We start from the raw sequence: 13,551 nt of genomic DNA, 5'->3' as shown, positions 1-13,551 counted from the left end.
CTCTAGGATTTCTTTTCTTCAATTTTCAAACTGAGACATTGTGGCTACATGCATTTTTTGCAAGTTTTAAAACAATTGCAAGAAAAATATGTTGCTAATCTCATGGTAATATGAAATAAGGCACTTTTCTACTAACTCAAGGGAGTTCAGTGTTACTCAAGCAATCCACCATTTAACCCTGTCTTAACCAGTCTAGTGGTTTGTTCAGAGTCTCACTGACTAAATTGCAATAAAAACATTGGGCAATTTGGTAGTTCTTTTCTCTTCATATTTGGAAAAAGGTGTATTTATTCTTTACAGATTTTGCCAGTCAGAATAGTTAACAAACAGACCGATGGACTTTATCTTTACAACAGATATCATTCCACTAGAAGAACTGTAGGACATCTGGAGGAAAAACAACACACTCCTGTTTTTTCACAATTGTAATTCTAAAACAAATACAGACAGTAACATAGCAATAACTTAATTTAATTATACAAAACTTGATTACAAGGAATAAAATGCCACAGTAAGTTAATTTAAAAAAACAAAAAAACAACAACAACAAATTAAAAACCCCAGCTAAACAACAAAAAACAGCAACAGAGATTCAAAACTGTATACATGTGTGATCTAAAAAACTTGATGCAACAGATAAGGTGTTGAAAATATATCCCTAAGTTTACTTAATTTGAGCTTTGGCTGTTAAAAATCATTGTCAAAATTTGACTAAAGCTTTAATTTCCAAGCAAAAGAACTAAAAATCACTCATCTCGTTGAATGTTAACTGGACTTGTGTTAAAATCTGCTGAGAAAAATATGTATAAACTTGCAGGAATGTTGCCTGTGAATAGTGTCAATTTATGAAACATGGCCACTCTGAGAAAGTAAGGTGTCACCCCGGGTATTGAAGTAGTACTTCCAGGTCATTGTATCCTAGGAAGTAGTTCTTTAAAAGTTAAAAGTTCCCAATTTGAAGCCATCTCTTCTTTAACTTGTTAAATTCCAAATGTATTTATTGACTCTGTTTACATTTTGTGTCATTTCTGATGTCTTTTACAGTTGTTTTGTCTGTGTTTTTCAGGACTACATTTCTGTGCGGACAATTTAAAAAACCACACCAGACTGGCGGCCATGACAGATGTGAGTGGGAAATTTAAACATGGACTAGATACTTGGATGTGTAGCAAAAAAGTTTATTGTTGATGATAGTGTTTTTGTGTGATACATTGACTGGGATAGTATTACTCTTCAGAAATACAGAGCTGTCAATGCTGCAATTTTGTTTTGAAATTCACAATCCATGTGCAAAAGTGATTGTTTTACTATAATATTGCAAAGAAGGAGAAATTGTACAAGGCCGACACTTTAATAAATACATCCTACAACAAGAGCTGTCAGATGACAGCGCGCTCGACTATTCGAAGAATTGATTGAAGAATGGGGTCAAAATACTACCACAGATATTCAGACAAAACAAAAAAAAAGATTAGACAAACAATGCTCCTGTATTTGTGGATTTCGATAAGTCTTGCACTAAATGGCAATGTGTGAACCAATTTCAAAGTCCAAAAAGGGCCATAATTCAGCCAAAATAGTTGTCAGAGTTCTGTACTCTTGCCTACAGATTGAAATCATGATAATAATCAAGTGTTTAAAGTTTAAAAGCAAAATGTCAAATAGTTATGACAAAACGTGGACTTGTATGAAAACAGAACAAATTTCCAAGTCCAAAAAGGCCATACTTCATCCAAAATAAATGACAGAGTTATGTTCTCTTTCTTACAGATAGTGACTATTATACCGAACAAGCGATAAAAGTTTCAAAGCCATTTGTCAAACACATTACACAAAATATTAACTGTACGAAAAACTTAACCAAGATTTCTAAGTCAAAAAAGGCCATAATTCAGCCAAAATCATTGATGGAGTTATGTTCTCTTGCCTATAACTGGACATGGTGATAGTAAACAAGTGTTGAAAGTTTCAAAGCTTTATCTCAAAAGACTTTGTCAAAATATGAACTGGTACGAAGAACTTAATTGAGATTTTTAAGTTGAAAGGGGTCATAATTCAGCCAAAATCCTTGATGGAGTTATGTACTCTTGCCTATAACTGGACATGGTGATGGTTAACAAGTGTTGAAAGTTTCAAAGCTTTATCTCGAAAGACTTTGTCAAAATGTGGACTGGTACGAAAAACTTAACCATGATTTCTAAGTCAAAAGGGGCCATTATTCAGCCAAAATCCTTGATGGAGTTATGTGCTCTTGCCTAATACTGGTCATGGTGATGGTAAAAAAGTGTTGAAAGTTTCAAAGCTTTATCTCAAAAGACTCTGTCAAAATGTGGACTGGTACGAAAAACTTAACCAAGGTGTGACGCTGACGCCGACACTCACGCCGTGGTGAGTAGGACAGCTCTACTTATTCTTCGAATAGTCAAGCTAAAAACACCTGTTAACAAAACGAGTACAACTAAACCTGCCTTAGCAGCCTCCTGTATTAACCTTTAGCCTGCCGACGGCAAGTGATTCTGCCTTTGCGACCAGTGCAGACCAAGATCAGCCTGCATGTCCGTGCAGGCTGATCATGGTCGGCACTGTTTGCTATTCAGTCAGTAAATTACTTTTAAGACGTTTAACAGGGTAAAGGTTAAGTAGCCATTATCCTTAAGTCAGCTGACTTCCCAAACTGTTTTTATTAAACAGCCACCTGCTTTAAGCTGCCAGATTGTGTCACACCCTTTCCTGGCTGCTTAACACAGGTTTGACGGGTCTGCCAAAGTTAAAAAAACATTTTACAAAGCCATATATTTTGTGAAGAGGCCCTTGATATTAAATTTAGTGGCATATAATATATTGATGTATCCACAGTATGGTACAAATACTGCAGTGCTTCAATAGGTGTGATATGAACTACAAAAATGTAGAAAATTTAGCATTCTGGTATTCGAATACTCTTGTTATTTGAATATTTTGTCCTGACAAATAGGTTATTCAAATATCCAAAATCTACTGTAATGAACCAAATTAGCATGGTGCATGCACATGTAATGTAAGCTTTCAGTACAATAGACTATATTTTATATTCATTAGTGGGTATACGAGGATGTAAGAAAGACAGCAATGATGGCCCTAGACTGCTCACAGTCTGAACAATTTTGGCACAGGGTCACACATGGAAAATATCTGTTAAACAATTTTGAAAATTTGGCCAGTTTTCTGGCAAGAAGATTATATAGTATCCACTATATGCATATACATATATGAAAAGTTACTACACACTTTTTTGGCAATGTTTTTTGTCAAAACTGGAATAATCTTACTTTGTATATGGTCATTAAAGGAACATTGCTCTGATATTATTTAATGTTGATTTCATAGAGACAAATATTCTTACCATGTTTTATGTAAATCAGGCAGTTTCTTCAAAGATTTGACCTTGTGAACTAGTTTTTCACGTGTGATTTTTTTTTTATCAGAGATTTTAAACAAACATCCTGACCATGTCTCATGAAGATCAGGTGGATAATGTATTTTTTTAGTGTTAACTAGGTCTTTCTACGACTTGACCTAGTGTTTGACCCTAATTATCCAATTTCAAAGTTTTGTGCTCAGGTAAAGCTTAAATGCACCCTGCCTGTGAATGTTGTTTTGGTGTGGTGGTGGGGGTGAGGGGAGGGAAATATGAAGTCCTCTTAAAATGTGACAAAACATATTTATTTTTTTAAAAGCTGCCTGTGGTAAAAAGTTACTGCTACATATTGCTTTTTAAAAATACAAATACTCTTAAAAAGGACTAGACTCTCTTGAAACGATAAACAAAATTGAGCTTTTCAGGAATTTTACAAAAATTCCAATTTTCATTTCTTTATTGTTTCTCAATGCCATATTATTCATATAAAATCTTACTGAGTAAATGATTTTTAATTTTTTTTATCCAAACAGTGAAAGAGTAGCTTCAACGCACATCTCAGTTTTAAGCCTATAAATAATTCGAGCATCACAAACCTGTGAAATAAGGTATATTCGCAAAGCTAAAATGTCGCTCAGAACTGGAATCGTTTCATGCAGTAAAATATTCAAGATTAATATAAACCCACTTGCGAGTCATATAATGTGATTCATAGCGATATGGATACCTTCACGAATATGGACAATGGCAAATAAAGTCAAAATAAATCCTTCCTTAAAAACTGTTGATTTGACAACACTTATATTTGTCTAACATACTCCCAAAGCAGACAGGTTTTACTGAACTGTAAGCAATTTCTAGCACTTGTATAAACAATTGTAAGTTCTCTCATACTACTGTATAAGCAATGGTAGAGAAGATGGAGTAACTTTCAAATGGCATTTTCTTGTTTTGCAACTTCATAGATAAAGGCCATTTCATGTATTAACAAGAGCTGTCAGTGGACAGCGCGCTCGACTATTCTCAGTGCTTGATAGTATAACATAAGCTATGAGTAAAACTTTAACATTACAATAAGCATACTATAAGTCGAAACGGGGCCATAATTCAGTCAAAATGCTTGATTGAGTTGCCTCATCCTTTTTACAGACTGGGGTCATGATGGTAAACAAGTATGCAAAATATGAAAGCAATATCTCAATGGACTTTGAAAATATTTGGGGTGGTACGCAAACTTTAACACTTATTCTAAGTCGAAAAGGGGCCATAATTCAGTCAAAATGCTTGATAGAGTTGCCTCCTCCTTTTTACAGACTGGGGTCATGATGGTAAACAAGTATGCAAAATATGAAAGCAATATCTCAATGGACTTTGAAAATATTTGGGGTGGTACGCAAACTTTAACATTTATTCAAAGTCGAAAAGGGGCCATAATTCAGTCAAAATGCTTGATAGAGTTGCCTCCTCCTTTTTACAGACTGGGGTCATGATGGTAAACAAGTATGCAAAATATGAAAGCAATATCTCAATGGACTTTGAAAATATTTGGGGTGGTACGCAAACTTTAACATTTGTGTGACACTCACGCTCACGCCGACGCCGGGGCGAGTAGGATAGCTCCCCTATTCTTCGAATAGTCGAGCTAAAAATGTCTCATTTTAATTTCACAATTACATAAACAAAAGCAATATTTAATATCGCAACGGCATGGACAAAAGCCATTTTGGAATACTGAGAAACTGCATTACTTTAATATCTCAATTTCATAGACAAAAGCCATACCGAAATTTCATAGACAAAAGCCATTTCGGAATATCAAGAATCTGCATTACTTTAATTTCACAATTTCATAAACATAAGCAATACTGCAGTGTTACAGACAAAAAAACATTTCTGAGTTCTGAATTTCATTAAAATAAGCCATATTGCGTAGTTAAGAATACTTACTGCGTTTAATTCACGATTTCATAGACAAAAGCCATTTTGCACTGTAAAAAATTGGCAGCACATTTGTATCTCAATTTCATAGACAAAGCCACGTGTACCATGCTAAGAATTAGTGCTTAATATATAGTTATACTTTTTAAGTATAACAGACTGTTCTTCATTCACTGATCGTTCTGCTCGCTAATACAAGTGACAATAAAACACTGGCAGATTTTAACTGATCAACAGCAATACATATCTTGATTATATCAGTCCACAAACACATCAAAGAATGGGAACTCTGCCTTGTCAGGCTGCAGTAGGTCTGCCAGAAAACAAACTGTGCCAGCCCAACCCTCGTATAAGCTGTAAGGGCTATCTGGGATTCTAGCTTGTTGGAATTCCTGCGTAAATAAGAATTCGGCAAACTTCAGGGCTCTGTACAAATGCTTCTGATCACCTGTTAAGAAAGGGAAGAAACTGGCTGATAACCTGAATAGATATATAATTATGCATTAAACAATACAAGTCGTTACTACTTCCTCCAATTGAAACCTAGTCATTGCTTCTATAGTACAACTTGTGCTAGCTGTCACCTTAATTAATCGACCACTTTGAATTCCCTCCATCCAATTTCCTTTTTTAAACTGCTGTATAATTCAAGTGACTGCTTAATTCAGCAATTTCAAGAAAATTGGTCGGGGGAATTCAAATGGGCTGTTAACGACAGGTGATCTATTAACCAAGGTGACAGTTAACTTAAGTTAAGCTGTTTGCTTGAAATGCTAACACTTCATATACTTGGCTTAAAATTACTCATTCATGGCATGTTTCTTGAGAATACAGTTAACATCAGGCCTGGGATTTTATAAACTAGATGCCCATGGGCAACATGTTGACTCCCGAGTCCATCCTTTGACCCCCAACCGTGACCTTAATCTTCGAGATAGGAACCTGGGGTTTGCACATGACACTCAGTCTCAATGAGGTAAACATTTACGCCAAATATAAACAAGATTCCTCAAAGCATGTCAAAGTTATGGGCAGGACAAGATCTGACATGACCTTTGACCTCCACAGGTGACTTTGACCTTTGAGATAGAAACCTGGGGTTTACGCATGACATTCCTTCTAACTGAGATTAATATTCATGCCAAATATAAATAAGATTGCTCCATGTTTGTCAAAGTTATGGTCCAGACAACAAATACGGATGGATGCACAACAGCACGGACAGACAAACTGACAAACGCATGCACATACACCAAACCGCCATTATGACAACTATGTTGAGCTCACCGCAAGCAGGCTTGACAAAAATTGGAAGCCTGAAAATGGGTAAATTCTGGCAGTCAAAAGCCTGAAATCAAGACCTATCCTGAAAAAATCAATGTCTGACACATGCAATGAAAGGCTTATTAAGTTAAGCCTAACCTGCAGCCATATACATGTATTGGCATAACTTAAATCAAAAAGGAATCAAAGTCATTACAAGGAAGATAACTTGAACTTAGACTGATACAAAAAACATTTCTACAAAGCACAGTTAATCTAACCTAAAAGGAAGTGTGTACTGATAAATAATCAGCAGGTGTTTCAGTTACTGTGAAATCGTTAAATTTTGTGGGTATAATATTGTGTGGTTTTGCCCAAAACTACTATTTTGAGCGGATATGAATCTGGATTTCCACTTACAAGTACAAAAGATTGGAAACTTTCTTTATTCACTGGGACTAAATTCCATGGATTGACACATCCCGATCAAGTTTGATACAGATCCATCAGGTGGTTCATTAGAAGGAGTCAATTAAAGGTGTTTCTATTTTAACTGTAGCTAAATGGGCCAAACATTCCCATTTGAACATGTTTTGGGAGAGGATCTATGAAAACTGGTGTCTCCATGAATATTTATGATTTCAAAGTATGAACCAACAGTAAGTTAACCTGGATTATGTATCAATATGGACTAAAGTCTTATTCTCTGCAAGTGAGTGGCAACTTCCTAACATAAACTGAATGAGAAGGAAAAATGGGTTCAGACATATCAACTGTAAAATCTTTAAGGAGAACAACTATTTCACTTGGGGTTTGAACCAACAACCTCTAAATTCTAAAGCTACTTTGCTCTACCTTCCAAGCTAAGCTTGAGGGCTTTCTTTACAGTCAGACTAACACTAAACAGTCTAAACTATATAGTGAAATAAACAAAACTTTGTAGTTCTGGAAAAGATAGCTGTTTCATGTTGGCATAATTTTGTGGATTTCGAATAATGAAGGTTATGGGCATTCGACTTGTTTGTTGGGATTAAGTTTTGTAGATTCATGCAAGCACAAAAATTAGCCCTCCTATTAACATTAATGATTTAAGGGTACATGTATTCAAAATCTCACCTGTAAGTCTGTACAATAGTAAGAAAACATATCCACTGCCTGCCACCCCATGGCAAATCCCTGGCCCCTTCTTCAGTAGCCCTCTACGCCAGGTCAGCTCCCCACATCTTAAACACGCCTGGAGATATTTGTCATCATTCCACACCTTGTAGGCTCGTGCAAGCATATAGACAACACCTGCAAGGAAAGTAAGATCCCTTAAACAAGGCAGTCTGAAACACAGCTATATCCCCTGTTGCTGTTATGGATAGTGAAAGGGGTTGATGGTATAGGATGGAAGCATTGACGTTGTTAAGTAAATTTTATAGTCCATGTATGACGACATCAATGAATTTGAAAATCCTTCAAGGGGTTTAGGAGATAGAGAGTGGGCACAAAACAGAAGGCTCAAACCTTTGACCTTAAGTTGTGACCTTGACCTTGAATCAACATGAATGACTCATGAGTTCTGCAAATCGTTTTGATGTGATCATTTGACCCAAGTTTCATGAAAATCCTTCAGGGGGTTTAGGAGATACACAGCAGACACAACATGTTATGGACGGACGGAAGGACGGAAGACACAAGGATGGACGGACGGAGACCATTCCTATAACCCCCCACCACTCATGGCAGGAGATTAACAATTTAACTCAAATACATGTACACATCAAGGCTTTAAAAGTGGTCAATTTGATCTTGATCAAGTAATAAATTTGTTCAAAACTTCAACCTCTAATCATTTTACACTTATTCATGTTAAAAGAGCACTTAATACAAGCTAGATTTTCAAAGGGGTATTCTAAATTTTGATTTTGCTTGGTTGTCCAACTAATACAGCTTTTTAAGAGAAAGTATAAGTATGACAAACATACCAAGGGACTTATATGATTGTAAGAAGATTTATATTTCAACTGTCAAACATTTTTATTGACACATATATATTTTGCCAAAATTCATTTGAAATGCAAGTCTTTATTAAAAGGGGTAATAAAAAAATTTGATAAAAGTCAATAAAATATACATTTCCAACTCTGTTATTAACCTTTTTATTCCTTAAATAATTCTCTAACAGCATATATGAATTAAACCCCAGAAAATGTTCCTAAAGTGAGAGTGACCACCTTTAATTTTCAAACACATTTAAATTTAATATGGAAGCAATATGCACAAGTTCCTGGGGAAATTTGATGTTTAACAAGTAAAGTTAGTATTCAATACAAGCTCCCTTTTGGATTTATTGCCAAGGAATCAAATACCTCCGTCAGGTAAAATACAGTTATCTGTTGTGAAGATGTCACATATGTAAACAATCATAGCCAATTAAGTACTGTAACCTCCGAAATGTTCCAACTTAATACAATGTCACAGCTATGTAAGTTTGTTAAAAATTGTTAGCACACAGATCAAACAGTTTATTGTTGCAAATTCAGAAGCAATGCGAATGTTCAAATATGCCAATTAACATTCTAATATAAAAATATGTTTGTTTTTCATTAAAACATATCAACATGATGTCACATTGACATAACGGTATACAGGTATGGAAAAATAGATTTGATTCATTACTTTATATCAAAGACATTACAAAATCAAAATGATACAATAGAAGAGTATTGCTCTTAATTCACACTCTTAGAATCAGTTATTAGAAATGCAGAATAATTCACCAGATATATACGCACTCCTAAATTCTTCTACAGGATGTGTAACCACTTTACTTAAAACGTGGTTAAGATGACATCACTTCAACTTACTATTTAGTTCCAAACATATACCAAGAATTAGTGCTTTTTTGTTTCATCCAATTTTTTTCCCCATAATTAATCATGTATTAGAATTGAAGTAATATATGGCAGGATCATGTTTAACATACTGAAACAATCCAAAATTGGTCATACACCGCACAGAATTATATTATTCCACAGCTATATAACTTCTTTGTCATGTTTAAATATATTATTAGAACATGGTCCTGCTACATATTTTTCATAAGTCTAACATATCTTACAATAATACTATATAACATAAATAATTTCAGCAAAGCTACTTGTGTAGAAATTTCAATACATCACAAACCAGGAGCTCCATGGCACCAGTGGACCAATTCTTCTTTGTCTGGTCGGCGACGTTTCACTTCGTCCATCGCAGGAGGATAATTATAATTCTCCTGTTCCAACGACAGCATGTAGTCAACTCCAGAACGGACAATTTTTTCTATATCTGGGCTCGACTTGAGAAACGATGGGAAACACATCAACATTTGAAGTATTGAAGACATTCCGTGTGCAGCACCTACAAAATAACTACTGTAACTGATGAGCTTACTCAAAGTCAATCAAGTCTTGAATAATGAATCGCTATTCACAGACCGAGAACAGCATCAGGTAAGTGTGTACACAGATATTTCATGAACAAGGTGTCATCACAAATGTTGTTCATATCCAAATAAAAAATAACTGCAGTTTTTAAAACTTTTAACTGAATGTAGCATGTTTTTCAAGTCTTTTATCTCTAAAATGATGAAAAAAAAAACCCTTTAAATTTTTGATACTAGAAAAGCCAGCAATCTGAGGCTTTACATAATAATGCAATGTAATGTTAAACCGCACATGTCTGACACTGCAATGGTACACATCTATAGAAGCCAGGGCAGAGAAGTGTACTTTGACTTACTTGTCCATTTTTTGACAAAAACTATTTTCTACTTGTCTGTATAATGGTAATAGTAAAATACGGTGGAATTCTACTTGTCTGTTCAGGCACTGGGACGTACATTTAGCAGAGCTCCAGATAAGCTTTTGGTGCAATTGGGTATTTACCCATCACTTTTTGTCTGTATTGGGTATTGGAAATTTGAATTGGGTAATAATAATATCATTACCCAGCCTTTTCAGAAGTAACTGGGTATTTGCTAAAACCAAATGGGCATTTTACCAATCTCGCACTAACAATTGAGTATTTTTGCTTACAGTAGACATGGTATATATCATTAGACAGGATTGACTTAAGTACCTAAGTACTTTAATGGCACCCTTCAATTTTTAATACAAAAATGTATTTAAAACTGTAATGAATATTCCATACTGTTTTCTTCTTTTTCACTTTTAATGCAGTCGGAGATCAGTTCATCAACAGTATCCCGAACGATGCGGTCACCGCAATATGCATTCTCCCAAAAGATGTCATCCAGTACTGATGACACTACATCGTCACAAACAGATAACTGTCATTGTTGAACAGCAAAATACCCCACTAATTTGTTTGTTTGTGCTGAAACATTGTTTTTTCTGCGACCCCTTTTACATTTTATCAGCGTAAAATTGTTTACAAAGCGTCCAAATAACACCGATCAGCCGACTGAATGGTCCTGTGGTTTTTCCGATAAATTGCAACCTGTTCTGCAGTAACGTATAACCAGTCAGTTAAATCTAGCGTTAAAGTCTTGTACCCGTTCTAGTAATAAGGAAAATGCGGTACGCAAGTGATTTTTTACGAACTGGGTATTAGGAATTTAACTTGCGTTTCAGTACGCACACTATGAATTCAATTGGGTTTTCTGCAATTGTAATTGCGTAAATACGCAGCTTATCTGGAGCTCTGCATTTAGCAATTGATTTTGCCAACTCTGCATTTATAGTTCTAAGCACAACACATTAACCAGCTTGAGCTTTTAGTTTAAAATTGTCATGGATACAAGCGAATTTGAGCTTTTTTTTTTCACTTGAAGAAACTTACTGAATATACCAGTATTATTTCAAAAGTTTACCAGCAATCCGAGCAGAAAAAATATAAAATATAAATATATATACCTAGGTATTCTGTATCATAGTAAGCATACATAAGGGGAATTGAAGGATTTCTTTCCACATATTTACGCCCAGATTCAACTACAACTGAACAGATTTTCTGAATAACTCCATCACTAACAACCTGAAATCAGAAAACTCAAGGCAATGGCAAATAGTATGAGACTACCTATAGATAATATTACACACACTGTATAGTTTTTGACAGAATGAATTGATTTCTTATCCATCATGTTCATATCTTATTATAAAATGTATATTTTGTTTGTCAGTACAGCACTGAATGTTGTATTTCAAGAATAAATCTGTAATAGACTAATAGTTACGATCTGATAGATAATTAGTTGATTTCTTAAAGGACAGCAATCTGTTTTAATCAAGTATCTCCTCACACACAGGTAATCACCTAAGGATTTGTTAACATCTTTATTTCGGATACCTAATGAACTGACAGAAATTTATTTAATGATACATCTAAATCAATCAAAATATTTTTATATTCCTTTAAAGCTATTTGTATACAATTACTGTATACCTGTCGCCCAAGTTTCTTGTGTAGATTCATTATTCCGCATAGATACCCAGCTCTACCAACAAAAAGTTCATCTGATCCACATCTCAAAAATTTTATAGGAAGACAAATTTCAGAAAGATCCGCATACTTCTTTGCAAACTTTTCTGCAGCACTTGAAGATCCTGTGGCTTCATAAATAAGACATGACACAGCCTGTACCCCAGCTTCTCCAAGAATGAAAGATGCCTTGTCCCGGCTTGAATGCTTGACATGCTCTTGTGAAACATTTGCATACATAACGGCTTTTTCTAAATATGTTGATCGCATATCTTTGAATGCTTCATTTTGCGCTAGATAATAAAACATATATGCTATGCCAGCATTCCCAACATAAAGTCCCCCATCACAGTTGTCAGGAGTGGCTGGCATACCCTCCACAATCGACTCCGCTATCTGAGAAACCTGAAGCATCCAATTGGACTTGTTGATTTCTACCGAAGACCCTGGTGTATAGTCTTGAGCTTTGTTCTCAAAATAACGCATGTCGACTGAGTAATTATTTGGTGTCTTTATTTTACAAAAAATAAATCAGGAAGGAGAGATTTCATAGGGAAAACTGCCGAGGATTTCCGAATGACAAAACGAAAGTAGAAACAAGTTCTTGATTTTCTAAAGAATAATCGTGACTGGTCAGTCAATGTGTAAATTACAAATTAAAACATATCAAATATATCAATCCTGATTTAAATATAAGCTATTGAGACTGTTTTAAAGCGCCAAATTACTAAAATAAACAACTGAAAATTTATGCACCGACCGGCCTGCATGCTACCACTAATTCTCGTACAGCGCTGCGTACCTTATCCGGGTTGGAGTCTTATGGTTAGAAGGTACTAAATACTTCCGCTTTTATTTTCTATGTAAAACAACAATATATGACACGATTTTATCAGCATTTCTACAACGTATTAACTGCGAAGGAACTGGTTTAGTTTTTGGTAAATGTTGCCGTAACGTTATACATAATTTTAACAAAAATACTTATAAACCACAAAAGTATAAAATACACACTATTTATTTTTATATATAAACATATTTAAACGTAGGTAGGTAGATCAGTTCTCCCTGAATTTTAATCTACAAAAATGTATATATATATATTTTCAATAAGCAATGCTAGTTAGTTACAGTATTTTCCTGTTACTAATATCCGTATCCATAACATTCACCTGTAAGTCATTGATATAAAGATATTCATAGAATAGATGCTCCAAACTATCTCTTTCTGCGCTACAATATCTCTGTTACGTTAAAAGCTTTTGACTGTTAAGCCCCTTTTACTGGCAAAGCTCTAATTCAGAGTCAAGCACAGAGAAAAGACAAGCGTGCTGTCTTACGGACAGCTCTTATTCTAACTTTAAACTTTCTTGACAGATTGAATTTATTGAAACAAGGTCTTAATTAAGGTCTGAAATAGATATTAACGTGCATTAACATTATTCTAATCGAGGACTGGAAAATTTGAAGATCTACAC

At 34.8% G+C, this 13,551-nt stretch overlaps 1 protein-coding gene across 1 annotated transcript; it reads right to left on the bottom strand.

Annotated features, from left to right (window-relative positions):
• Positions 1-410: 410 nt before the first annotated feature.
• LOC123551570 (lanC-like protein 3) lies at positions 411-12,868 on the bottom strand. Its single transcript, XM_045340604.2, has 5 exons — positions 12,038-12,868; positions 11,506-11,626; positions 9,773-9,988; positions 7,715-7,891; positions 411-5,783 (listed from the first exon to the last, which is right to left on the bottom strand). The coding sequence occupies exons 1-5, from the start codon at positions 12,557-12,559 to the stop codon at positions 5,593-5,595; spliced, it is 1,227 nt and encodes a 408-aa protein (XP_045196539.2). The 5' UTR covers positions 12,560-12,868; the 3' UTR covers positions 411-5,592.
• Positions 12,869-13,551: the final 683 nt, after the last annotated feature.

Source organism: Mercenaria mercenaria, chromosome 4 (assembly GCF_021730395.1).
Source record: "Mercenaria mercenaria strain notata chromosome 4, MADL_Memer_1, whole genome shotgun sequence".
Taxonomy (NCBI): Eukaryota; Metazoa; Mollusca; class Bivalvia; order Venerida; family Veneridae; genus Mercenaria; species Mercenaria mercenaria.
Note: the sequence above shows the minus strand (reverse complement) of the source record. Positions and strands in the feature narration are given on the sequence as shown.